The sequence below is a fragment of the Astatotilapia calliptera genome, chromosome 6, assembly GCF_900246225.1.
Source record: "Astatotilapia calliptera chromosome 6, fAstCal1.2, whole genome shotgun sequence".
Taxonomy (NCBI): Eukaryota; Metazoa; Chordata; class Actinopteri; order Cichliformes; family Cichlidae; genus Astatotilapia; species Astatotilapia calliptera.
The window spans coordinates 26,141,424-26,168,827 of NC_039307.1; the positions used below are offsets into that span (position 1 = coordinate 26,141,424).

At 40.0% G+C, this 27,404-nt stretch overlaps 1 protein-coding gene across 2 annotated transcripts in view; it reads left to right on the plus strand.

Moving 5' to 3' along the window:
• arhgap10 (Rho GTPase activating protein 10) overlaps positions 1–27,404 on the plus strand; it is a 51,455-nt gene that overhangs the window by 4,818 nt on the left and 19,233 nt on the right. For both annotated transcript variants that reach the window (XM_026171355.1, XM_026171357.1), the window contains exons 2-17: positions 10,425–10,520; positions 10,655–10,716; positions 12,571–12,642; positions 12,860–12,961; positions 14,437–14,547; positions 15,166–15,270; positions 15,748–15,877; positions 16,366–16,472; positions 16,605–16,699; positions 17,272–17,353; positions 17,543–17,585; positions 17,691–17,759; positions 18,194–18,268; positions 21,416–21,500; positions 22,936–22,994; positions 24,365–24,470. In XM_026171355.1, coding sequence (XP_026027140.1) covers positions 10,425–10,520; positions 10,655–10,716; positions 12,571–12,642; positions 12,860–12,961; positions 14,437–14,547; positions 15,166–15,270; positions 15,748–15,877; positions 16,366–16,472; positions 16,605–16,699; positions 17,272–17,353; positions 17,543–17,585; positions 17,691–17,759; positions 18,194–18,268; positions 21,416–21,500; positions 22,936–22,994; positions 24,365–24,470 — 1,399 coding nt within the window. The remainder of the gene's footprint in view (positions 1–10,424; positions 10,521–10,654; positions 10,717–12,570; positions 12,643–12,859; positions 12,962–14,436; positions 14,548–15,165; positions 15,271–15,747; positions 15,878–16,365; positions 16,473–16,604; positions 16,700–17,271; positions 17,354–17,542; positions 17,586–17,690; positions 17,760–18,193; positions 18,269–21,415; positions 21,501–22,935; positions 22,995–24,364; positions 24,471–27,404) is intronic.

The following is a 27,404-nucleotide window of genomic DNA, read 5'->3' on the forward strand; positions in this document are numbered from 1 at the left end:
CCGTTAGACAGATGAGACCTAAGTAGAAATGTTTGGCTGTAAGATACAACACAATGTTTGATGGAAACCAAGCACACCATGTCAGTACAAACACCTCATACCAACTGTCAAGCACGGTGGTAGAGGGGTATTGATTTGGGCCTGGGCACCTTGCAGTCACTGAGTTGACTACAAACTCCTCTGTATACCAAAGTATTGCAGAATAAAATGAGGCCATCTGTATGACAGCTAAAGGTTGGTCCAAATTTAGCTGTCAAACAGATGGCCTCATTTCATTTCAAGGTTGATTCAAATTGGGTTATGCCAAGAACAATGGTTAATCTGCAACAGAATGGCTGAAAAAGAAGAAAATCAGATTGTTGCAATGGCCAAGTCCTACACCTGAACTTGAATGAAATGGTGTGGTGGGACATTAAGAGAGATGTGCATTTACAAATGTCCACAAACCTTAATGTGCACAGTCTTAAAAGTCTATCTTACAATGATGTAAGAGACTGATGGCCATACAGAAAATGGTTACTTCAAGATATTGTTGTCAAGGATGGTTGTACAAGCTAAACTCATAACATTTAGAATAGAATAGAATTCAACTTTATTGTCATTGCACATGCACAGGGCAACGAAATGCAGTTTGCATCCATCCAGAAGTGCTTTAGCCATGATATAGATATATTACAATTTAATGAGTTTTAAGTAAACCTCACAATTCATATAGTCCTTTCCGGTTTCTGTCAAACTGTAAGTATGTGTCTGTTTAGTATAACTGAAAAAATAAAATAAATTATTGCAATTAATTGTAATTTAATGGGTTGTTATTGTAATGTCAGAACTGTCAGCTCAATAACTGAAGGTAGTAGAGTTTGATGGCCTAAAATGGATTGAAAGCTCTACAGATAATTTTCTACAAATATTCTGATTCTTAAAATAGAATAATAGATTTAAAGTCTGTCGCGCTGCTCTAAACTTTTGATCCTGTTCATAGCTGGCATAGCTATTTCTTGGGTGATTTGATCAAAGTACATCAGTTTTCAGTGGGCAGTAGAAAAGTCTTTAGATGTTTTCAAAGTGACAAAATCTGCCTTTTACCGCTCCTGATTTGTTTGCAGAGGTCCTTCATGGATCTACATGCCAGTTGTTTAGGCGGTCCTTTAGTGTAGTCCAGTACACAGGAAACAAAACGGCTATGGCTGAATGCATCCTAAGTGTCTTTACATCTGTACTGTGAAGCTGTCCACTTATTGCAAGACCACCCAAGTTAATGCTGGGTGTGAACAGGGCCTTTCTCTAAGCACAGGGGTATTACTAAGTTTATAGTATTTTGGGCTATACCTAAAGTTTAAGTAAGGTACAGCGTTGTTAATGTACATTCGTAGGGTGGAGCTCAATCACAGTCTAGCTCTGTTTAGGTGGATACACTCTGATAATAGGGTTACAGTCTCATGAGACACTGTGTTTGGTTAGTCTTTTTAGAGAGAATCCTACAAACAATCAGAAGTTTTCTTCTGAGTATGCTTTTTGTAGTTTGCAACTTTGAAGTTAAAAGGGCCACATATCTAGATGCAAGATTGTGTGCTTTTTCTTGATGTGTAGACATGATTTGAGGCCGCTAAGCTGTTTAATCTGCAGGCCACTATCCGCTTCACAATAAGCTGCAACACTCGACAGTATTGTACAGATGTGTTATTTAGAGGTCTGCAGTGAACACTAACATATTTAATCTTGAATGCAATTTAGGTATAGATTTTTTAGTTTCATGATAATTCTTTTTTCCTTTAGTGTTGCCCTCAGAAGGCTCAGTTGTTTGGGCAGTTCAAAGCACAGTTGTTGTTCTAGAAATCCATTCAGTTCTCAGCCTTTCAGTAACTCCCTTGGCTGCTACAGCTGGGAGGATGTGCCAGTATGGAAAGTCCTTGGTTCTGGGAGGAAACTTTGAAGCGGGGCCTTGGGCCAGAGAGGCATGACATGGAAGTGCCCATTAGAGGAGCAGCATGCAGATGTGCTTCTGTTTCAGAGGGTTTCCTCCACAGGAACTGTGTCCTGTCTGTACCCTCTCAGCTACACGTCACTGTTGTCTTTAGTAAACCTTCTTTGCTCCCCCAGGAAGTTTTGAGTTCTCAGTTTCTGAAGATCTTGTTATTTGGGCAGTCATGTCACTGCTCACTTCTCCACTGCCCCTTGCAAATTGTGTTTTCATGTTGTAATAATCTGGAAAACTGAAGTTAGACAAAGTTGCAGCAAGATCAGGCCTGTCTCTTCCACAGCTGGACTTGCTCAGGTAAATTGACCAAACAGTTCAGAAAAACAATTCCATAAGTGTAATTTTTTTTGTAGTTTCACTTTTGGTTCCACATTGAAAGCCCAGCGATGTGAAGGTCTCTTTCTGTCTGGCAGACAGGTTTAAGAGTAGCCTGCCATAGTGTGCTTTGGCTCACTGCTCGTCTCTGTAATCACATTACTGATTCTGCCAAAGAGCCACATCACAATCTTTCATTAAAATCGCATTAGCACAAGACGTGAAGTCATGTGGGAGGAACGCTCCTTATCTCTCTCTCCAAGGAAGAGGTCTACTATAAAAGTATATTACATTGCAGTGTTTCAAGGGCTCCTTTTTTGGTGAGGACACCTTTCACTGCATAATGAAAGAAAAGCATTTTTGGTGTCTGAGGGGGGAAGAATACCTCAGACACTGAAATATTGTGATCAGCCTCTTGGCTGTTACTGACAGCGTAGCCTCACCCAGCACACTTGTTTTGAGGTTCAGGGATACGTAAATGAAGTAATGCATGCTTTCTGGTCAGGGAGCTGCGGGAGGGGTCGGGTGAGCTGGCTCTGGGGAGGGCAAAGGTGGAAGGCAAGTAGAGCTGGGATACAGCCTGGAAAAGATGGGAGAGTGGAACAGGAAAGACTGTGGAAAGGCGCGGCACGTAAACACTGTGGGCTTGCATTAGGCAACTCCTGACCTAAGTGGCACATCTGGTGAGACTATAGAAATCATAACAAGCAACTTTCCAACAGATGCCAATAAATACACTGTGGACTTCTTCTGCAACTGACCTTTGACATGGACTTACATTTTATAGTCTGTTATGGAGAAAACCTTAGCTACTGCAGTCCCAACATGCATGTTAAACGTTCTGCTTTAAAACCCTCAGCAAGTTAAAAAGGATTTGGGCTAACTGTTGTTGACTATCAGTGATGTTAATCTGTAAAGCCCAGTGTAACAGAAAACATGAGGCCATTTTTTTATAAAGAGCACTGGTGAGCGTGCAACCAGTAACTCTACAATCAGTTTCATTAATATTCAACTTGTAAGTGCCAGTATTTTCCAATGGATAGGTTGCTCTGAACAGTTTATTAATATATGTTACAACACAGTGCTTTAAGCAATCAGGCTCCATTAACGAAGCTGTTTGCACTGTAACAACAGACCATTTTGTAGATTAATCAAATATCTTGACAGTACAATGACTCCAAGTTGTTGTTTTTTTCCTGGTGTTAGATTCATTATTGTCATTGACTTTATTTTTTTTTGCTTTTGTTCTTGTGAATGCCAGTTCTTAAAGCACCTGATATTAATACAGTGTTTGAGAAATTAAATGGATTAATCAGTGATTTTTGGTGAAGGACCAGGCAGTTAGGGAACTTAATATTACTATTGTCCACCAGACCTTTGTCTGAAGTGAGTTTTACAGCACAGTACAACATCGAAGTTATCAAATATATTTAAAATAAAGCTCCCTTTATTGCCGAACTAACAGGAGATCAGCAATGTGTGATTTTGGTGATACTTCACTGTGTAAATTGTATATATTTTTGTAGTATTGGACTTTTTCTGGCGTTTTCCAGTGTTTCACTTTTTACTTGGTCCCAACAAAGTTGATGCATAGCTGGCTCTATAGAGATGAGTGCTTTGTGGCCCAGCTTCCAACTTGTTCACAGTTGGAAGGAGGGTTTTTTGTTTTTTTAACAACACTTTAGTCATGCTCAAATCAATGGTCCTTATATTTTTCCTCAGACCTTCCTCAGAGGCAAGAATAAACATTATTTATTGTCTTGTGTCTTTAAAGTCTTGCTGTTTACTATATCTTTGGTGGAATGGCAAGCCTAAAGTTAAAGTGATGAGCTAATGCATACAGCATCTAAATGTTCTGCTTGCACAGTAAGCACACACCCTTGAATAAGGTTGTGGGTTGCCAGGTTGCGCTGACAGATGTGTTGAAATTTTATTTAGTATGTGGGTTGTGTACATACACTGTTTCATAGACCGTGTGGTAAGTTGGGTAACATGTATTTCAATTATTAATTATAAAGCTTGAGGGACATGCAGATTACAGATGTTTCCTGGGAGAAGTGGCAATAGGGTTGATTGGCAGTTATGCATAGTACTTATCACAAGTCTAGCCACACAGCAGCCATCTAGGTAATGCTTAAGCATCATTTTGGGCTGACAATTCAAGACACTAGAAACATGAATAGAGAGAAAGTCAAAACTCTGATTCAGTGAGACTGAGGCATAAAAACTGTATGCGTAGACTCAACAGTCAAATCTGATTAAATTTTTTTTTTTTTTAAGTATGAACTTAAAAAAGATTTTTTTTAAGTATGCAAGAGCAGCATATCAAAGCATTACTCCATCATTTATGCTTTAATCCAGAGCACCAAGTCAAGCAAGGTCTCTGGTTTATCCCATCAGAGCACTAAACAAATGCCATGCAGTGCAACAACATTCTACGCTATGTGCAACAGCACAATGGGCTTATGTTTTTTTTAGTTCGGCTGATATAAAGCAGATGATTGGCTTTTTAGTGGGTGTTACAGGACAACCACCATCTTTGGCTTTAAAATATTTTTTCCAGAGGTTTCTATTAAAGATTCTTCACTCGTTTTGCTCTTTCTTTCTTTCTTTTTCTTTTTTTAAGTAGTCTTGCCCTTTGATCGGTGACACTCTACAATAACCAGAGTCCTTTAATTCACTACCCTTCACATTTTGTTTGTCTTTTCTTCCTGAATGGGCATGCCAGTGCTAATGTCACATAGCTGGCCACTTATTTTCCTTTGCTTTCCGCTTATAGAACAGCATAGCCTGTGATATCAGATACAAGTAAGGTGGGGTCTGTATGACTCACACTGTAAATCCAGAAGAGTAGGGTCTCTGGTGTTCTGCGGAGAAACTAGCCAAGTTTGACAGTTCCCAGGTTTGCTCTGAAATGCCTTGCTTTAAAAGGCAAAAAGCAGACGAAGCTTTTGCCTTGGACTCTTGCATGCCCTAGTGTGTGTGGTATGTGATAGTTGCTGTCCTGAAGGAAAGAAATATCGTTTCAATCTCTTCTGCAGACCTCTCATCTGACACGTTGTTTATCACTGGAATGATTGTATCCAATTAATCTATGCTGTTGAAACTGTACAGGAAAACAATGCCGGGGTTTTTTTTTGTTTTTGCTTTTTCCCCTTATTTGAGTGTTGCCTGGTGTTGATTATTGCTGGAGCTTCATGTAACTGGATAACATTCATTCTTTGTGTTTTATGTAATGAAGTCCACAGCTTGGCCTGAACTGTCCACCCTGAAGTGTGTTAAACATGCTTGCAGCCTATGTAATCAGATTGCAGATGGGTGCGACCTGCACTGCACATGTGGCTCTAATAAAAACCATGCAAATCTGTCTGTTGACATCAGTGTTCTGGAGTGCATATTAATTATCCACAGTGTTGTTAGCCCTGTATTACCTTTTTTTTAATACACAAAAGATGTTTCATATCCTAATAAAGTAAAATACAAAAGACCTGTGTCTTTTTCCCCCCATGATCTTTCTCTAACAGTACAAAAACAGGCTACAACCCAAAACATCTGGAACTCTGTAATTTCACCTTTCACCCTGTAAATAGTACAACAAGAAGATATTGAATTTCTAAAAAAGTTGTGGGCATAAAAAGTTGCAAACAGCTTTTTGTCTGTTTTTAGGCTAAATGTAACTTTCAAGAACAGAAAGTCTTTGTAATTTTTTTTTTTAATTACTGCACCCTGTTTTTGTTTGTATTTTATACATCATTAGTTTTGTAATTATGAATCATCCCAACTCTGTTGGAAACTTATTGTGTAAGTTGTTTAAATCTGGAAAAGCAGAGAAGCGAGTGCCTCACTGAGAACTGAATCCCTGAGGCAACTTAAACACTGCACAAAAAAAAAAACTCTGTAGAAAACCTGTGTATTACAGCATGCACATTACACTCTGCAGTATAACAGTAATTGCTTGAATGGCATTGATTTTTAGTGACATGTGATTCTGACCTTACGTCAGGTACAATGTAGTGTGTTGAGGCTTTAAGGTGTGGCAGTGTTCAGTGTAATGTTGTCACAACATCTTTTTACTGTGTCATTCAGGAGTTGAACTTTCCACTCTACATTTATATGTTTCTGGATAAGTTGAGACCTGCAGGTGACCAAGGACTCCATAAAGGTCACTCATTACCTATCAAGTAAATACCTTAATGAAAGGTTGGTAATGAGCTATGCTTTTAAAACCTTACATTCTAATACTACTACTAAAGATGACAGCATATAACACTGACCAACACAAACTTTGTAAGTTTAAAATATGGGGGGGAAAGTTATGTCGAACATTGATAACAAACAAGCAATGCCAAAAGCAACAGAGGGGAGTGAGCAATAAAAAGCACAACTTTGGGAGTGAAAAGAAGCAATGCACTCCAATAACACTGCTTTTCTATAAAAGGTTTTGAGCAAGGATTTAATTGGCAATACTTGTTTTCCTTGTGTTCCTTCAGCACGGCTGCTTCAAAGCACAGAGACTCATATTGCAAACATTTTGTTGAAGTCATCAAATGGGGATAAATGCATTGGGACGGGGGTTATCTTTTAAAGGGTTTCCATGCTGATAAAACTGTTTTCTGGTAACGGCTCCATTCAAAAAAGGTAACTTAAAGACATTAGAAAACGGAGGAAACACCCATCCACTTAGGTGTGATTTAGATGCCTTGTAACCCTACGATGCAGCCAGTTGCATCAACTTGATGTTGTGTGGTCTGTCTGTGGTGAGGGACTGCTTCATTCTGGTTAAACAGTTTAGAAATTACAATAATTAAGTAATAGTAAGTGTATCTCATTATTAAGAAGTTTCAATAAATCTGGGAAATCTCACAGCTATATCAGCATTTAGATTTACTGTTACACATTAATATGAGAACCTTTTCACAAAAAAATGAGGCAGAAAAGATGCTTGTAACTAAGAATCTGTGAACACTTTCTGCTTTCAGTACTTTCAGGACTGTCTGCAGAGTACGTGACCATGGTGCAGTATCAATTGGTATCCTCACTCCAAGTTGCTCACTAGTTAGCTAAACTTTCCAGAAATGTATTTCATGTTGAGCCCATCTTCCAACCATCTGCAAAAAGTTAAAACTCCACCATGTGAAATCAAAATCTTTACACAAAAGATCTGGAAACCTCGTCTGGGCCCTGTAATGATGTATATGAAATAATTTTTTACATCTATATATGCTGCAGTTCAGAAGATGCCGTTTTCACCGAAGGCCTTGCTGATTTCAGCACGCCAACGACAAATCACATTTAGCATGTACAGCATTACGGTGAAGGACTCCTCAATAGCATTTGGGGAAAATTTCTGACTAATTGGTTACGCAGCTGAATCTCACTGTCCCTCTCGTGGACTGACTAAACAGCAGTGCCAGGTCTTCACATCAGAAGATATTGCGTAAGGTTTACAAGAGGCCAGATCCAAAGAGAAGCATTGGATGTTATGCAGTACTGTGTATTACTCAATAAATTATCTATTATCAAAGTGGGTAGCAAATATGTCCTGCCTCTGTTGCTTGTAGTCATTCCATGTTCTGCCAATTAAGGATGAGAGCAGGCTGACCAGAGTCACCTTTTATGGACTTGCTGAGCTGAATTCTTGCTGTCGGTGTGGTTTAGATTCCTGCTAGATTTACGGTCCCTTCAAAAAAAAATAAAAATAATTCCAACCTATAGCTTAGATGTGTTTGCTTCCAAAATAATGACCTGGTAGGCTTATATTTGCTATACCTTTATTTTGAAAATAATACCTTTTTTAACCCATATTTAGAGCACTCACACACATCATTCACCAGGATGTGTTTCCTTCAGGTAGAAGTCACCTCTGAGACAGAATGAAGTTTTCATTATAGTACAAGCACATTAGGAAAATGAGCTGCACGTGTATTTGGTGTGATTCAAGCAAGTTTATGACATCATTTGTCTTCTATGAATATTTGCCTAATAAAGTCTTACAGAAACTTGAGTGATTCTTTCCTGACAATAATAAGGAATCCCGAGCACACCTCCCTCTCGTTTCTTCTGGCTTTATAAAATAAAAGACTACAACCTTTAAAGAGGAGTCAGTCTTTGATACTCCACCGCTGTTCTGTGTTTGCATCTCTTAATGAAACTTGTGCAGTGTCCTATTTATATATACAGAAAAGGATGACTGCAGGTCTTAATGCTCAATTCCGATTTTTTTTGATCAAATCCAATTTTTTTGTCTGCTTGTTCACACTACAAATAAAATGCGACAGCAAAGGCGCTCTAGTGTGAACCCTCAAAGCGGCCGGCATGCGCAAAAGAAGACGTCACACACAACGCGCTCTGTTTAGACCCAGAGCAAACAATATTGTTTGACTGATGGCCCTTAATATAAAGACTTCGGACTTTACGTTTCCCAATTTTTGCTTTAAGTTATTTTATTTACATAATAATGTAAATAACCTAATAATTATCCTTATTGCTGTTTTATATATCCGATACATATCCGATGTTTTAAAAACATCGGATATGTATCGGATTCAGTGCCACATATGAAAGTGACCCAGATCGGATTTGAAAATATCGGATGTCATACCATGATCGCATATGGGTCGCATAGGGTCAAAAAAATTGGATTTGATGCGCTTTCGCCTGCAGTGTGAACGTAGCCTAAAGCTCACTTCAATCTTCACGGTGTGACGTTATTCTGTTCTGTGTCTTGCAGTTGTTCAGGGGTCAGGCAATGATCTGTCATTTGCCACAAACAAGTCATGAATCCTTGTGTTTTATTTATTTTTATTATAGTATTTTTGCTAAAGAGGAATAAAGTGATTGTGCAAGTTCTGCTTGTATGCATTTTAGATGCTTCACTTTCTGTTTATACTTTTCTCTTACATCAACAATGATCTCACAAGAAAATAAAGCATTTCCTCCAAATGCTATATGAAAAACTACTTAGAGCAAAAACAATACTATAATAAGAAGCTGCCCCATTGTCTGGAAGATCCTTTAAACTTCCCCTAGTTCCACGTCAACTGGCCAGAGGACCCAAACCACAGGTGTTTTGGTTTTAATGTGCCTCGTGTGCTTTGGGACGGTACAGATTTAACACCTTTAGAGTGTAGAGTGACCAGCAGTGGGTTTCAGATAAAGAAAACGAATAAAGTCGAGGTTGAAAGTGTTAACCTTTTAATAGCTGAGCCACAAGCAAGCCAGGAATCCAAATAACAGTGTGAAAGACTTTTTTTTTTTTTTTTTAGTTATCTGCATTGCTTAAGTTTGGTGTTGATTGAGGAATGCTTCATGATGTTTTTAGGGTATGTTGGGGCAGATTACTATCCATCCGTCCTTCCATCCATATTGGAACCCATCCCAGCTGTCTTAGGGTGAGAAGCAAGTTACACCCTGGAACAGTTGCCAGTCCATTGCAGTGCTAACACAGGAAGAAAGACAGCCATTCATGCTGACATTCACACCTCTGGCCAATTTTGCTTCCTTTGCACTCACTGTGATGCAGTAGTGTTAACTGCTGTGCTGTCCTGTTGTATGTGTGATGATTTTAAGTTTCCAGTAATCTAGTCACCTGCCTTTAGTCAGGCAGTAAAAAGCATTGCCAAAGTGCTGTAGAAACCAAACATTTTATTTTATTTTATTTTCCAAGTTTTGGGGTTCATGTAATGTTATTATTTAGGAAAGGAAAATATAATACTGCATTGCATTTGGGAAATCGATATTGTAATTTGTGTATATTAATTTAGATGTATTGGCTTCACAGCTGTCTAGCTTTTAAGCATCACATTGTTAGCATCAAAGCATTTACTCGTGTATTGTGTGACTTGCTAAATATAGTTTGCCCTGTTTTGTGGCAAATGTGAAGCAGTGGTACCTGCACTGCTGGTGCACGAGGGTTTGATGTGCAACAGGATGTAGACAGACAGGATGTTTGCACTGTGGTTAACAGCTAAGTGCAGCAGACCTACTTTTCAAGACTATCTTTATTATGTCACTTTTCCACAGGTGGTGCCCAGGATGACACACAGTTGTAGTGTGTTATGATTTATATTGTAAAATCCCTTTTTAATACAATGAGGCTGATGTTTACTATGTTTTTGACATTTCCTTGTAGAGCTTGGGATGGCACAGCGCAAGTTCGCCCAGTGCCTGGGAGAGTTTCAGTTTGAGTACATTGGCGATGCAAAGACCGATGATGAGAAATGTATCGGTAAGTGTGGGCTAACCACCTCATATTGAAGGCGCTAACCATATGTTTTTTGCCAACACGTGCTGTTAGACGAGTGCAACTGATAATTCTAATATCTTTAACCCTGTATGTGTTATTTTTTGTTTTTTCTTCAGATGAGTCTTTGCAAGAGTTCTCAGCATTCCTCAAAAACCTTGAAGACCAAAGAGAGCTGATGGTGAGAGTGACCCGTTAGAACCTAATTGAAAGCCCGCTGTACCTTTTGTGTGTGTGTGTGTGTGTGTGTGTGTGTGTGTGTGTGTGTGTGTCTAGTGCTCATAATGTAGGATACTTGTAGCATATTCTCCAGCTGTTGTTGCAATATTGTTAGCGTTTGCACATATCCTCCCCTTCTGGCTGTCTAAGGGTCACTGTCACATGCCCTGCCTGGGCGTGGCTATACAGAGAGAGCAAGAGTCCATAACTACATTACGCACAACACTCATCACACACCCAAACTTTAAGTACCAAGCCAGATCAAATAAAGCGCTACCACCAACAAGATCCACAACAATGCAAGTGTTTATGACCGTATATTGCCATAAAGCTATTCTGCCACAGGTAGCAATATTATAGCTGCCAGTATAACCACAAAAATCCCATCTAATAGTGAATTGATACACTTGTCAGTGCTACTCGTTTGAAGCATTCTTACAATGCAGATGCAGACTTTCCAGCCATCTTCTTGTAATGCCTGTCTGGGGTTAGGGAGTGAACCCATCATCAGTAGCTTGCGGAGATGCCTATTACAGCATCATGCTCAGACCGTAAGCACAGACTTAGCGCAGGAATCCTCAGAGTAAAGTGCAATGACATCACCATGCAGCGTAAGGAAAAGTACTATGGCCAAACAAGTACAGACATGCTTTGTTCTCAGCACAGAAGAAACTCTGGAGTAAAGACGTTACGTACAGTAACTTTAATAATGCACTACTGGAAGACAAAAGTTTTTTTTTAGTAATTAGTATTGTTTAGAGGTAAAAAACGAAACATTGAGCCGCTCAAATGTTGGCATATTATCAACTTTTAAGAAGCCACAATGGAGCTTCAGCTTTAAATCTCCACAAAGATTCTATTGATACTGTTTATATAAAGTTACAGCCATCTTGGCTGAGAATGATTGCAGTACAGTTTTTTTTTTTTAATACTTATTTATGTTTTGGGTTGGGGTTTTTTTGGGGGAGGATTGGCAGAGGATGAGCTGGGAATGAAGTCCCAATGTTTACACTTACAGTTCAATGTGATCTTGACTCACTTTGAGATGGGGTGGCTGTAGCTCAGGTGGCAGAGCAGGTCAGCCACTAATCAGAAGGTCGGTGGTTCGATCCCAGGCTGCCTCCTGGCTGCATGCCAAATATCCTTGGGCAAGATACTAACCCTGTGTTTGCCTACTGGTGGTGGTCAGAGGGCCCGGTGGCGCCTGTGTCCGGCAGCCTCGCCTCTGTCAGTGTGCCCCAGGGCAGCTGTGGCTACAATGTAGCTTGCTATCGCCAGTGTGTGAATGTGTGTGTGAATGGGTGAATGACTGAATGTAGTGTAAAGCGCTTTGGGGTCCTATGGACTAGAAAAGCGCTATACAAATGCAGGCCATTTACCATTGAGCAGAGAAGCTGCCGAGTGTGGCCTTATACTTTGTCTGTTTACCTTGCTGGCATGCTAATAGACAACAACTGGTGCAAAGCCAAATATGCTCCAGGTGGTAGTCCACAGTTTTTTCATGTGGCAGTTCAAGTATGTAAATATGGGCCAGATAATGTGTCACCAAGGAAGGACAGTAACAGATAAAAATTGCACATGTTCTTGTCATTGTTTTGCAATGTGCAAATGTCTGAAAAGCATGGCAGCATTATTAAAATGAAAGGATGGATTATGCAACATGGTACAAGTGGCAAGAGTAGTGGCAAGTAACTACAGAGAGCCGCTCGTTCGTTAAGACTGGAAAGTTTTGAATGTCGTGAGTAAGTAAGTAAAAGTTTTATTAATGAAGCATGTCACTGAACTGAGCACTAATGAAGGCATTTATTCTCCGTAGATGAGGAACATCACAGAAACCTTAATGAAACCTCTGGAGAAGTTCAGGAAAGAGCAGCTTGGTGCATTAAGGGTAAGGGCCTCTCATTCCAAAAGCTATTTCCCTTAAACAGTCTGGTTTTTGTAGGCTTGATGCCCTTAATAACTATAAAAAATGCATTTGTAGTTTCTGTAGTTAATGTTTAATGGATTTTACTACACATACAGCTTCTTACTTTAATTCCCAAAAATAAGGAAGTATTTCTTCTCCTTTAATTTTACTGCTTTTTTCCCCCCTGTATTTTGTTAAGGCGGAAAGAAAGAGATATGAAAAGGAAACAGAGAAATACTACAGTTCTTTGGAAAAGCTTCTAAATATGTCATCAAAGAAGAAAGAGCCGCAACTGCAAGAGGTATCTTTATCATTGCCTGACCGCTCTGTGTGACGTACATGATATGAATTTATTATGACAGTAAGATTATTCAAGCAGATGTTTTGTTTAGTGTCTGAATTCCGGTTCTGGCTTTATCGTTCGGTGCCATGAGGCTGCAAAACCTGGTCGACTGCTTTGGGTTTCCACTGGCATGCCTTGCAGCAATAGTTTTCCTGGCTTGTTTGAAAAGGAAATGTGTGCTCTTTTGTACCGCACCTCTGAGGTTGACCGTGGCTGCTGCAGTTTGTGGATCAATCCCCGCTGCACTACCACAAGCTGACATTTTTTGAGTTACGACGAACTGAGCCACCTTTTACAAAACAATGTTTTTTTGTGTTTTGTGATGAAACCCTGTAAAGCTTGCCCGTACGTTAGATCCACCAACCAGGGGGTGGTTAGAACTGTTAACATCACGACTGCGGGGTTTTGTATTCTTTGGGACTCTTATAAGACAAGAGTCTGTGGCACCAATACTGATTTTTAGCAGACTTGTATAAATAGACCCCATATTTCATTCCTTGCTACAAGGGTCATGAACTCCATCAGCTGTTAGGACAACTCAGTGAACAGTTTATACTAAATATAAACCTGGTGTGTGAACTACAAGTGAGAACTTTGGTATCTGTAGTAATCAGAGCTGGATGTTTACTTGACAATATTGAAACAAACTTGCTGTAGTGTGAAAATATGCATACTCTATGGCACTTAAAATGTATTTCTAGTATTCAAGCCTTGCTGCTTTGTAGTTCCTGGATGGTTATGATACTTCTGGGCATTTTTCAAATACTAATAATCACAGAAATGAAATAAGTAGATCTTTTCTTTGTTCAAATTCCCTACTGGTAGGTTAGAGTTCAGTGTCGCCCCTTGTTCCGTAGATGTGAATACTGGTGTGTCTTTTCTCACCATCAGTCAGTGGGGTTAGCTCTGGCTTGCAAAGCACAAGAAGCAGTGATAATGGCCAGATAGATAGATATCAGAAAGATTGTGTTTCTCACTTTATCAACAGTTTGCACATTAAGCTACAAGGAAGGAAGCCGTGGTGTCCTGTGCAGTCTTTGTATGGTCTGAATGACATTTAAGTTCGCTTTGACTTGTACTGCTTTTGCTGTCCTTGAAGACGGATCCCTGCACTTCCTTCAGTTTTCGTCTCTTTCCTGTCAAAGTTTTAGCGTGTGTGGCTTTTCTTTGTCCAAAGAGACAAGAAATGGAGGTTGATCACACAGCAAACCTGTTTTTTTTTTTGGTGGCGTGGTAGAAATTAGCTAAACATTGGTGTCAGATTTTGATTTACTAACTTCAGTATGTCTTCTATACCAATTTAAAGCCATACCAAGGTAGACCTCAATGTCCCAAATTGCACCAAAAAAACTAAAATTGTGATGTTTCTTCTTTGCTTCCGCGCTTCTGCCTGTAACTATAATTATGATGGGGTGTGTTCTCCACCTCTCCAGGCAGACACGCAGGTGGAAATCATGAGGAGGCACTTTCAGGAGGAGTCGCTGGACTACGTGTGTAAACTGCAGGAGATCCAAGAGAGAAAGAAGTTTGAGTGTGTGGAACCGGTGAGTAACTGACCTAAAATGGCATAAAAGCACTGGCGCGGTGTTTCATTCATACCACAATGAATGTCTTAAAACAAAACCGATGTGCTAGTGTATACAGTACATGGGATTAGCCTGATTTACAGTAAGAAATGATGGATTAAAAGGTAGAGCTCTATTTCTAGGGGTGCATTTTCAACAACCCCACACTAAATCGAGTTGGTGTCTTTGAAATTTCCCCTTGTACAAAGTGTGCCTACCTTCTAATAGATGTGAAAATATTTGTAAGTAAGGATCTACTTTCTTGGGAAACGAAATCTGTAACTTTAATACTGACTCAGATTAGTAGATTTGTCACAGCTAAAACCACTATGGAAAATTACAGATCCCGACACTTAATGTCAGATACAGATGGTCATAACAGTATTGCTTTATGACAGAAATCCCAAACCCCTTCCGTATTAAAACGAAAAGGCAATATGTGAAGTCCTACACCGTCACAAGTTTTTGCCTGACTAAAAGTTACTAAACAATTCCATCGTATCCTGTCATTATGTGGATATAGTTTGCAAGTTTCTCTTTTACTTGCTGACCTTTTATCTCTGGTCTTTTTCTTCGTCTCATGTGTTTTCCTTGTAGATGCTGGCCTTCTTTCAGACAGTCTTCACCTTTTATCACCAGGGCTTTGAGCTCGCCAAGGACTTTGACCATTATAAACGAGAGCTGCAGATTAATATTCAAAATGTAAATAATACTTTTTTTTGCCTAATTGTTACCATGATAGCAAATGTTTATATATGTCATTTCCCTTGCACTTTGAGAGGAACAGAAGAAAGGTCTTAAGTGTAGAAAACAGAAGATTAAATTTTAACTTTTTGGTCACTAAATAGGGAAAAAGGCCTCTTCATGTTCCGATCTAGTATTTACTTGTCTGTTTATCTTCATTTGGCCATCAACTCCTGAGAAAAATATGTTTTGTTTTCTTTACCGCTTCAGGTCACACCTCTGTTGTTTCGATTTCTCCTATCCTGCAGGACACAGTTTCATTCTTACCTTTACATTTATATACTGTAAATTAGCAGCTAATTTCAAAAAGTTGAAGGTGTTTTATGGAAGCCATAAAAATACAAGCTGTGACTTAATGAGGCCTCTGGAGGCCATCCCTACCAAGCGGCCGAAAGTGACTTCCTGGAGTGTGCGCTTGCTTCCTCTCCCTCTTAGACAAGGAATCGATTTGAGGGCACTCGGTCGGAAGTAAACGAGCTGATGAAGAGGATCAGAGAGGCACCGCAAGAGTACAGACAGACGAGTCCCATCAGTTTTGAAGGCTACCTCTATGTACAAGAAAAACGTAAGACTTGTTTGTGATCATGTAATAGTATGTGTATAACATTTTAGTTAATAAAGCGCAGCAGGCAGCCAAACTCTGAGCGACAAAAAAAAGCACAAATATAACTCTTCCTTATTAGAAGGGGATTTTTTGTTGTTGCTGCTAATCAAATGTGTAAATGGAGGTGATATATCAGATATTTTTATGTAAATCAGCAGCAACGTTGCTGTAGCGTGACACAGAAAGTTGAAACACAGGATAAGTTCCTGAAGTTGCACTTGTTGCTGACACTGTAGATGTTTTAACTGAATTTGCTTACTGCTGCGTATTTTTTTGTCACTCGCTCGCTAAAAAGGACATTGCGAAAACTGCGAGCGTTATCCGGGGAGAACCACACTGGAACTGTCAATTATGTGTTAGCGTGTTGCAGCAGAGCCCAAAAGGGCTTGTTATGACTTAAACCACATGAAATGTTTACAGTATGTTGTTAATATTTGTGTTTCATCTAGGGCCACCTCCTTTTGGTTCAAGTTGGGTCAAGCGTTACTGCACATTTGTTAAAGAGCAAAAGATCCTGCACATGGTGACTTTTGACCACCGATCAGGAGGAAAGATTGTGAGTGGAAGTGCCGCACACTAAAAAAAAATCAGACTCTGTTCAGTCTTTTACTTTCCATTACAACGTTCATTTTGTCATGCATTTTCTTTTTTAAATAACCAACCATATTTTGATGTTTTTTTGTTCCAGGGGGAAACAGAGTCCATCACACTCAAATCCTGTGTCCGGAAAACGACAGATGTGTTGGACCGGAGGTTCTGTTTAGACCTCGATATAACAGATCGGTATATTGTAACTTACTATGTTCTCAAACACACTGTGATAAAATCTTGCTTGTATTAAACTTGTCGTTTAATTTGGATTACTGGTGACACATTATTTGTTATTGCCTGCTGGATGACTTTTGCTTGAACACAATGTAAATGTTGTCCACAGACTGTTCACAGAGCACATAGATCTGTTTTGCTAAAGGGCTTAGCTCCACACACACACTTGGTGTTTGTTGCTATGTTTTGGATAGCCGAGGGCAGCACTGCAGGGGTTGTTTTGGAGGACCGCCCTCACGCATCATGCTGTAATATATATCCCGTTTTGTCACAGAACTTAACCCTGCGCCGCCCCTTTTCTGTAGTATTAATAGAAGAGCAATACCTTAAATTTAGAATGGAAATGTCAGTGCACACATCTGTTCGCCCTGTAATGAGTAACTTGATACCCATTTGTTCCTACATGATTGGAAGTGTCATAAAACCAGCTGGCCTCTTCTTTGTAGTACAACCAATCTTTGCTTTTTTGCAAATACATTTCATGCACTCCTTAATATTTTACAAAACTATACCTCTGATGCTTTTCCCAGGCCAGGAACGGTGCTTACAGTGCAGGCTCTGTCTGAGGATGACCACAAGTTTTGGATGCAAGCCATGGGTGGGAAGGAGCCTGTGAGTCAGCTTTCACAATGTCATCATCTACCACTCACTCATGGAGTTTTAATACATTCTCTTTAACTGCCATCTTGTAGAGAGCAAATACATGTAGCTTTACACCAACATATACTTAGAACTCCCCAAAAATATATTGCGTAAACTTTAAAACTCTACGTCTGTGTTTTGTGGTTGTTACTTTAACAGGTCGGACATTATCTTATGAGGACTTATTCTAAAGAACGTGGAAGTAAGGATCCAGCTGTGCCAGACACTGAATCTGTAAAATTATGTGATATCACAATTTTATAAGCATCGGTGTTTTTTTTCGTCTTCATTTTTTCCCTACCTGTAGTCGACGCTCAGTTGGATGACGTTGGTTTCAGTTTTGTGAAGAATTCCATCAGTGCAATAGAGAAAAGAGGTGAGCTATAAATATATTTAATAATGTAAATATCTGATGCTAGCATATGGAAAATTGCAGGATAAATTTCAGTGTTGGTGGATAGTAATAATAGTAGGTAACATGCATGCAAGCCTTTATCTGTACACAAGGGGGCAGACTTTCTCCAGTATTGAAAAGGCAAAAGACTTCCCAGCATCACCTGCAGGCACCTTGTACTGAAGACATGCAACTGCCTTTTCACGGCATTATTCTTACTTATTTGCTCTTATCTGGCCACCTCTTCATAAAAAGATCCTCTAAAAACTGATATTTTTATGCATGTTGTTACCTCATAATGAACTTGGTTAAAATTGAAATCATGCTGCAAATATATTATTTCAATAATTGTCATTATTGTATTGTAAGTAATATGCAAGTAGAGGTGTATTATTTTTATTATTGTTATATTCTAGGCATTAATGACCAAGGCCTGTATAGGGTTGTGGGGGTAAGCTCAAAGGTCCAGAAGCTCCTCTCATTAATGATTGGTAAGTTCTTCATTCTCTTCTTTTTCTCACATAGATTTTTAGTTTTTTAAGTAAGGACTGAATAAAGTTACAAATTTTAATTTAATGCCACCGCACTATCTCTGTGAAATTAGGTTGCCCCTAGTTAGTTGAATATGCTGATGTAATGGATGTGTCTGGATGTGTCTGTTAAGGGTGATATTAAAAAGATAGCGATTGGAAATCATCCCGTGACTCAGCCCACTGGTACCCGTGGCTCTCTGAAGTGCAACAAGTGCCAGTGTGTAGCTTGGCTTCGCTTTCATTCAGTTTTAAGCCCCCCGAGACAACCCAACGAGGTCCATCCTATTCACATTCTTCTGCTTTTTGGCTTTTCCTTCATTAACACGCCAGTAGGATGGCCTCTTGTGTGCTCGCAGATGGCTTAGTCTGTCAGTTGCCTTTCTCAATTACCTTTATGCCTCTTACTCGTCTCGAATCCCTTTCACTCAACTCCCTTTCTATAGAACTTGTCCTCTGTCCTTTCCATTGCTCCCTGTCTGCTCTCTGGTTTCCTGCTGTCTCCAGCAGACACCAGCTCACTTTCAGCTCTGTGTTCAGAATGACAACAAACTCAGGCAGCCGCCAGCCTGTCTCAGCTTCCTCTCCAAAACCTTGCAGCCTTCCAGCCCGCCGACTCATGCGGTAGACTCCATTAATGCTCTGCTACGGAAGTTTCTTTAAAGCCTTAAAGTATAGAAAACTTCCATCACTAGTCTTGAGAATCTGCATGTTACTCATTTAAAGAAAAATAACGATTTAATCTGTGCCTAAATATTTCTATCTAAACGCAACTCGTATTTTATCCCTGAAATGACTAATATGTATGACAGCAGTTGTGTGTTACTTCTCCACAGACACATTCACAAACATTTCTTGCATACAACAGTTCACAGTGAGTGGGTGAAACAAGCTTTAAACCCTGAAGAAAGACTTTGGATCCTCCCACACCTCCTCCTTTTCATCTCTCACCCACCAACATGGCCACGGTCCAATCTGAGAGGACAAAGTGATACAAAATTCTCCCATCATATTACAGTACAAACAAAGAGAGCGGCACCTATTGAATGACAGACAACAATATAACAGGAAGAAACCTGTAAAAGTGAGCTCCGTTCCCTCTCTGACCTGTCTGTGGTTCAGACAGAACGGGCAGGGCAGCGTGTGGTGTCGGTGGCGATATGGTCATAATAGCTGCTGAATTGGAGGTTTTGGTCCTCCAGATGTAATTGCATAGGTAAATTTAATGAATGCACATTTCCAAGGAGCAAAGTCAGGCATTTAATATTTTACAGTTCAAAGCAAAAGTTGTTAAACACTGAATTAGACCTGAACAGATGCTGAAAAGGTTTATGGTGCACCTTCATTGGTTAAATGGTATCGCTTGAATACTGACCCGCCAGGCACACTGTGGCCTCTTTGTGCCCAAAAAACCCAGATGATAAAGAAGAGTCATCTGTCACTAGATGAACCAAGCAGGCGGTTAGGACATTTTGCAGTGTGAGTGTGCACAGCGCAAAAATAAACTCATGCAATAGCTGCTCTGAATAGCCACACCTGAAGTAAGAAGGAACTGTTATTAAAATGTGAGGCTAATGAGGTGCTTTTTTGACTGTATAATTTATAGAAAATTAATAAATGAAAAATCTTGAGAGAAAAATTATAACCTACGACTCCTTTCTAGTTTGAATGTCGGCTATTTTTGGTTTGAGACCTTTCAGGAAAGGTGGGGATATAGGCGTTTCCTAAATCGACCGAGATAGAGTTACGGGTAAGTGGTTAACCGTGGGTCAGGCACTTTGGAAGAATTACCTGTGAGCTGGTTGTTTGAGAATAAAAGAACAAATCAGTCACGCAGGAAGCAAACACTGACAGGTGCTGCATGTGGTTGTTGCTTCATCTTAATCCTGAACAGCATTTGCTTCCTCCCTTCTTCTTTTTCCAGTTGGCATCAGTTGCACATCTTAGTCTTTACATTTTAGTGCCACTGAACATCCTTACAGCACATACGTCACACAACCATCGCTTCATTTCCAATTTCTGCACATCACTTGTTTGTTCGGGTTTGGGTCAGGATGTGGTATTTACTTATCTCATGAATAGGCTTACTTTCATACTGGTCCAGGCTTTCAATCAGCTTATCCTCAAATTTGAAGGTCTGTGAAGGAGAGTAAATTCCCTATTTTTATTTAACAAACTTTTCCCTTCTTAATATTTTGTGTATGATGAAAAGTTTTTCTGCTGGTGTTATGTCACTCTGCCGCTGTGCTTATTAAGTCCCCACACAGCACGGTGTTGGTTGCCTAGTCTTTATTGTTGCTAACACAAAAGAAAATAATATAGAACTGAACCTCGGTGGATGCTGTGTCGTTAACAGTTTTGCAATCAGTGCTCCTCCAACTGCTCCAGCTGTGTTTGTGCATACACCGACCTGGCCAAATCAGGCCTGTTTTTGCAAGACTACAGCACCTCTGCAAACTCCATCAGTCTCACATGTGGAGACACACCTGGCTACACATGCTTCCTAAAAACGTTTGCTTTCAGAAGTTGACACTGGACAGGCAATTTTGTGGATTATGCAGACGGAGAGACACGCGGTCCTCTTGCCTGCAGTGGATAGATCAAATAAAAAATAAATAGATTTCCTATTAACAGACCACCTAACACCCGTGAAGCTAAAGTCTGTGTGGTGGCTAAGACCCTAAGCTGTACATGTGTCAGACTCCAAACACTTCACTGACACATTGCACTTCCTCTGTAGTTCATCAGAGGCTACTTACGGTGTGACTAAAGCCCCCCCTACCCCACCCCCGCAAATTTTCAGCACAACACACCCTTGGAGTCCCTGTGGAGTCAGTGAAGTAGTAAGGGATTAATTAAACTTGTAATGAGTATAAAGCCAGCAGCCCTCTACAGATGCTGCAACTTCCTTCCATATCCTCTGGGGCGAAACGCGACCCCCGAAGGCTAGCAGGAATGCTTTTTATCCTCATATGGCTAATTACAAGTTACATATTTAAATCACATATTTGTTGTGCATAATATGAACAGGGTAGTTAATTGGCGCCTCGGTGCGAATACCTCAGTCAGTGAGTAATTGCAGTGATGCTAAGTTTGTGATTCTTATAGATGAGAAGAGCGACGAAGTGGATTTGTCAGCCAGCGAAGACTGGGATGTTAAGACAATAACAAGTGCACTGAAGCTTTATCTGAGGTAAGGATTAGTGTGATGTTTTAATGTGAAAGACACGCACACACCTGTGAGTTATTTGTTTCACCAAGCAGTGGCAAGCATTGATACTAAAACATTGCAGCACAGCAAGTGTTTAAATAAGGTAATTGATTCTTCTGATCGCTTTTGCAGTCACTTCAGCTCTAGACGTTACACCTAAACCCTCTGGTTGAATTGTACCTATTAACAAACTTTTAATTAATTCGTCTAATTAATTTGAAATATGACAAATAGAGCTTACCGCCATCCCTTCTCAGCAGCTCAAGAGTACAGTAGCTTTTTGTCTTCATTAGATGTTAATAGCTGCACTGTTAAGAGTGCAGGAACTCTTATTTGGGGGGAAAGTCGCTTAGTAGGTAATTATATTTTTTCATCTTATAAACCGTCAAACTGTGCTGTTGTGCATCCAAGCAAGTCTATTTCTGACCCCACGACAACTCCTTTGATGAATGCGGTCCTTTCCGCTTGCTTGAATGCGAAACACTGCATCCAGCGTCGATGCTTTATTTTATAAAATGGCTACAGATTTAATTATGCAGAGTGCCTTTGTATAATTAACTCCTTGCGAACTCATAATGCTCATGATATGCATGTTCCACAGTCAATAACTCCTTCCAGGTTGGCAGCGAGTGTGGGTGAAGTTCAGAGATTAAAAATGTAGTTTGGCTGCAAGAAGATGAAGCGGTATAATTTTAAATGCCAATCTGATTTTGTCGACATGCTGTTGCAACAAATTGAGTTGGCTTTGCTTGTTGCTTGATTGGAGGAAAATTTGCATTTAAAGTTGGGAATTTGCCTGCTTTCTTTTATGCATATTAAAAATACTAAAAAGAAACTAATACCGTTTTTTGGGGTGGGGGGTTTCGATTACTTGTTTTATTTTGTCACTATGGAGGTCTTCAAACAGTCACTGCTATGTAATTAGGATGTAAATGATGAACCTAGTCAGGGGGGTTAAACTTGTGTGGACTGACCACTTCCAAAAAGCAGACTGATGGAGAGGACTGTGGACTCTGGGACATTACTTAGTTGAGAAGTTTTACCTCAGCATTTTAGTTACCGTACCCTTATCATTATTGACGTGCTATATTAAATCAACACAGTGTTTTTCTAATTTGTCTTTTACTTCCATGACCTGCTGAAGTAAAACGGCCTCAATCTCCTCAGTTTCCTCTGAGGCTAAGTAGCTTTGGCCACTATCCAGCTGCAGTGTGAAAGTACCTTCAGATGAACTTGGTTATCTCAACGCGTGCACCGTCTAATTCCATCTCCTGGCCTGGCCACATTAATCATTGCTGTGTGCAGACCCTATAAAACAGTGTGCCAGCTATTTCTGTCCCTCTTGCTCACTTTAACTCTCCTTCTCCCTCCCACCGCCCCCCAACCCGTCTCTCTTTCTCTCACTATCTCTGCGAAGGAGCCTTCCTGAGCCGCTGATGACCTATGAACTTTACAAAGAGTTCATTAGCCCCGCAAGTAAGTTCTACCGCCTCATGTACCAGCTCTTCATCTGAGCGCAGACCATACGCAAACAGAAGTGTATGTATGTGCCGTATCAGTGCAAAATGGGCATTTTATCAATTGAAGCAGCTGAGTTCATTACTTAGTTCTTCTTCGGGGGGTTATTGAAAAGGAGCAGTGAAGTGAGACACAGTAAAAACACTTTTAAATTAAATTTTACTAACTTTGTTTAAACTTTGTGCTTTTAAGGGAAGTTGGGAAACAGTGGTCACCTTTCTTATGTCTGAAAGCTATTGTGTGGTGTGTGCGTGTCTTGATTGCTAATTATCGCCTTTTTATGTCTTCCTGCGTGGTATCAGTGTGTTACTCGCAGCACTCAGTGCATTTGTTCTTGATTCTAACCCTACCAAAGAGGCTTTCAGCTCCCTTTGGCTTAGTTGCATTTGTCTTTTCATTGCAGATGAGCTTATTCCAATCTCCATATAATCGCTACCTGTTTAACATGGGACTAAATTTGTGGCCAAAAAAGCCATTAAAGATCCTGGATCAAAATCATCCAGTGACCTTGAAGAGGAAAAAAAAAGAAGGGAAAAAATAGGGTTTTTTTTCTGCCCACATAACATAATTTCTGTATGAAATGTTTTAAATCAAGCCAAACTTGAATCTTATTACAACAAGTGCTATAATTGGATCAGGTTGACATTTTTATCAGGCGCTCGCAATGCCCTCATAACGAGGGGGGAAAAATGGATTAGCAATGAATATTTTTTTTGATGGATGACAGCATCCATAAGAAGCTTTTGCCATGTTTAAATCCTTGTCGTTCCCATAGTAATGATATTTTGTGTGCCTGTGTGTGTTAGCGTGTGGGCGGTCAGATGCCCATGTGTGAGGAAGTGTTTAAGAGATGATCTTGGGGGTTTTAACACAACCCTTTATACGGTAGCGACAGTAACGTAAAGCTATCTTCTCCGCCAGCATAGTGGTCCCTGCTGCCAAATTCTGGGAGGCTTCAGACCGTATATCACCATCACACCTCTTCTTCATTTATTTGAACTGGGATGTATTTTCCTCTAATGCTTAATCCCATACACTTGAGAGGGATAGCCTCTGATTGTTGCACGCTTAAAGGTCCACCAACTTTTGCTCATTTTAAAACATTCCCAGACTTCCGATAAATACTTTTAGGCCTTTTTGAAGTAACATAGAGCTCTTTACCTCGAAACCTCACTCAAATCAGCAGCGACTAGAATTTTTCATCATCTATTTAAATTTCCTACTGTACAGTGTACCATCTGAGCTGTGCTGGCTCCTTGCCATGCGAGGAGCACAGAGAATTCCTTGTAGTTTAATATGAGTACACGGCTGTTTCTGCATTTGAACAGAGGGCGGTAGTCCCGAGTCTCGCATCCAAGCCGTCCACTGCCTGGTCCACAAACTACCGGAGAGGAATCGACAAGTCCTCGGGCTGCTTATGAAGCATCTGGCCAAGTGAGTGTTCATAGTTCCTTGGTCATAGTTCAGCCAATCTCCACCCCCTCTCTCTCTCTCTCTCTCTCTCTCTCTCTCTCTCTCAGTTCTCTCTTTCTGCTCTTCCTGTCTGTCTCCTTATTCTCACTCCACATGCTTTTTCTCTCTCTCTCTCCCTCACTCCCACTCTTTTCACTCCCCCTTCCCTGCTGTCACTCCATCTCTTCTCTGTCTACTCAGTGACTGCTGGGTAAGAAAATTGATGCCACTAGCGTCTCGATTCTTTTTTCTTTTCTTTTTCTTTTTCTTTTTCTAAGGTCATTTTGTTGTATATTTAAAGTTGTCGAGGGAGGATTGAGTAGCCTGCCGTACCTGTTCATCATGCTGTTTTGCAGCCCACGGGCGAAACGAAATGAAATAGACCACTCAAATTAAGCCCTCTCTTGAGATTACTGTATACACCCCTGGACGGACCACTATTGTGCATCATTCCATTTGCGAGATTAGATAGGAAGAAAGATTTTAAGAAATAATGTTAGCTAACATTACAAGGTTTTACCTCAGCAAGCTTTTTATAAACTAAATATGAGCAAATTGAAGATAAGTAAATAATCCCTCTTCCCTGAGGCAGTGAAAGTCTGGTGGATCTTATTTCATAGAAACCCGCTGCAGAATCAGGCTGTGGTAAAAAGGCAGCACTATTGAAATTGAATTTGGATTATCCAGCGTGAAATTCTCCAGACTGGAGAGACTCGAATATTTTTCTGAAGTTGGCGTGTGTGCATGTCCTGCAGGGGAAGGAAGCAAAGCCAGAATTTCACACTCCTATCTGAAATGGTTTCAGAGATGTTATAAATGTGAGTTGTCACCAATGTTTTTGTCTTCAAAGGCATCCTTTGAAGCTATTTAAACTGTCTCTCTGCAGCTGCACTGCATATCATCATATTTGGAGTATGAAATCTCTTCACCTGTCCGTATAACTTTTTCTTCAAATAAAGGTTTTTTCAACTTTTCTTTTTCTTGACCACTTAATATAGTTGTACCTATTGAACTCCCAGTTTTGGAATGGATGTAGGTGACATTAAATAAAACTCCAGTCTTTCCTCAATGTAAATATCATTTGGTAAGGTGGATCCATCCCCTGGCCTCTTTACATGTCAGCGATGGCAATATGATGAAGAGATTAATACATACTCGCATTCAGAACACAAAGAGAAAGCTTAATCAATGGCCATGTTGTGTGCTTTTGAAAAGAAAATCTGAAAAAAATCCCCCAGAATAATTATATGTGAACAAAAATATTAATAGAAAGTTCATAGTAATTAAACTTAATTGTAGTGTTTTTTAAGCGTTTTATATACATTTCATATGACACAAAGCATCATACAGTGCTGCAAGGTGTCAGTTTGGCTAATGTCTTTCACAATTACTAAAGTAAAAGTAAAACTTGAAAGTGTGATTTTTAAAAAAATATATGCTTGACTCTAATGCCATCAACAAGTGACAAAACAATAAAAGGGATGTTGTTTAAAGTTAAAAAACAAACAGAACTGATCAGTAATGTGATTGTGAATGCCACTGAGTCAGAGGAAAAGACTCCGCGGTACTTTCAGCTGCTCCCTTATTTCTGCTCCCAAAGGATCAGCACAGCAAATGTATCTGCATATTTGATTTGGCACACATTTTACATGAAATACCCTTATCCTCACATTTACCAGCACTAGGAGTTCATGAACAAGCCACCCTTCTTTTAGACTAGCTTCGTGTCTCTTGCCCATCTCAAACCAGGGGTCTTTTGGATGTAAGGTGAATGTGTTAACCGCTGCTATGCTCTGAAAGACTACAGGAGCAAATATTTCGGCAGCAGTTTTAAAAATTCTCAAACTAAAATTGCAGAGAATTTGGGCATCTGAAATTAGTAATTACTTTTAGGAGTCACAACCAGAATCTGTAATGGCATGGGGTTACATTAATGCATATAGCAAGGGTGATTTTCATCTGTGAAGGCACCATAATTATTAAAAAGATGTGCACAGATTTTGCTAAACCACACTCCAAAATGAAAAGGATGCTAAACTGGTTCTACCTACAATCCTACATTGACGAGTCATCCATGAGTCCTTTCCTGACATGGAAAACATTGTACAGTACATGGATACTGGGTCATGTTTGCATTAGTATTCCCCCTGGGTTAATTGAGAAATGTAAGAATGACAAAAAGAGACAGCATACGCATGCATACTGTGCATAATGTGCTTCAAGACTTGTTGCCCTTGTGCCCACAAGCATTGTCAACAGTGACACTAGAGTAGTGTAACTTCACTCTTTAGTTCCATCTGTCACTGTCACTAGAAGCAGTGTCCCTGTGTTTTCGGGCCTGTGTGTGCTTCAGCTGCCCCTTTACTGAATAAGGAATGGCGATTCTAGATGACAACAGCAAACATTCAAACCTTTCAGTGAGCTGAACAAGATTTGCAGTCTTAATCGTGTGTTTCTATCTGCTAATGTGACTGCATGCAGTTTAGACTTGTGTTGTAGAGAAAATAAGTAAAAGTCACACACGCCAAGTTGGTAAGATTGCAATCGCAACTGTGGCCAGGGCGCTCATACAAACACGAAGCTGACAAGTTCAAACACCATCAGATTAATGGGAAGGAGTGCATGTCTGAAAGGGCCGATTGGCGTCATAATGAAATTACAAATACAAATACAAATAACAAAGGAGGCCCCGCAGCTGAAACCCTATCTCAAGCGAGAAACGTTTGGCTTTTAAAACTACAGCAGTTGGTCTCCTCAGTTACCAGTCACAGGAGAGATGCTGGAGTGCAGCAATAAGCATTGGCCCTGTCCTAACTTTTTGGGATTTGTTGCTGGCATCAAATTCATTATTTTACATTGGGTTTAAAAATGTCTTTGAACTAGCTGTTGCATAGGCCACCATCTACTAATTTAATG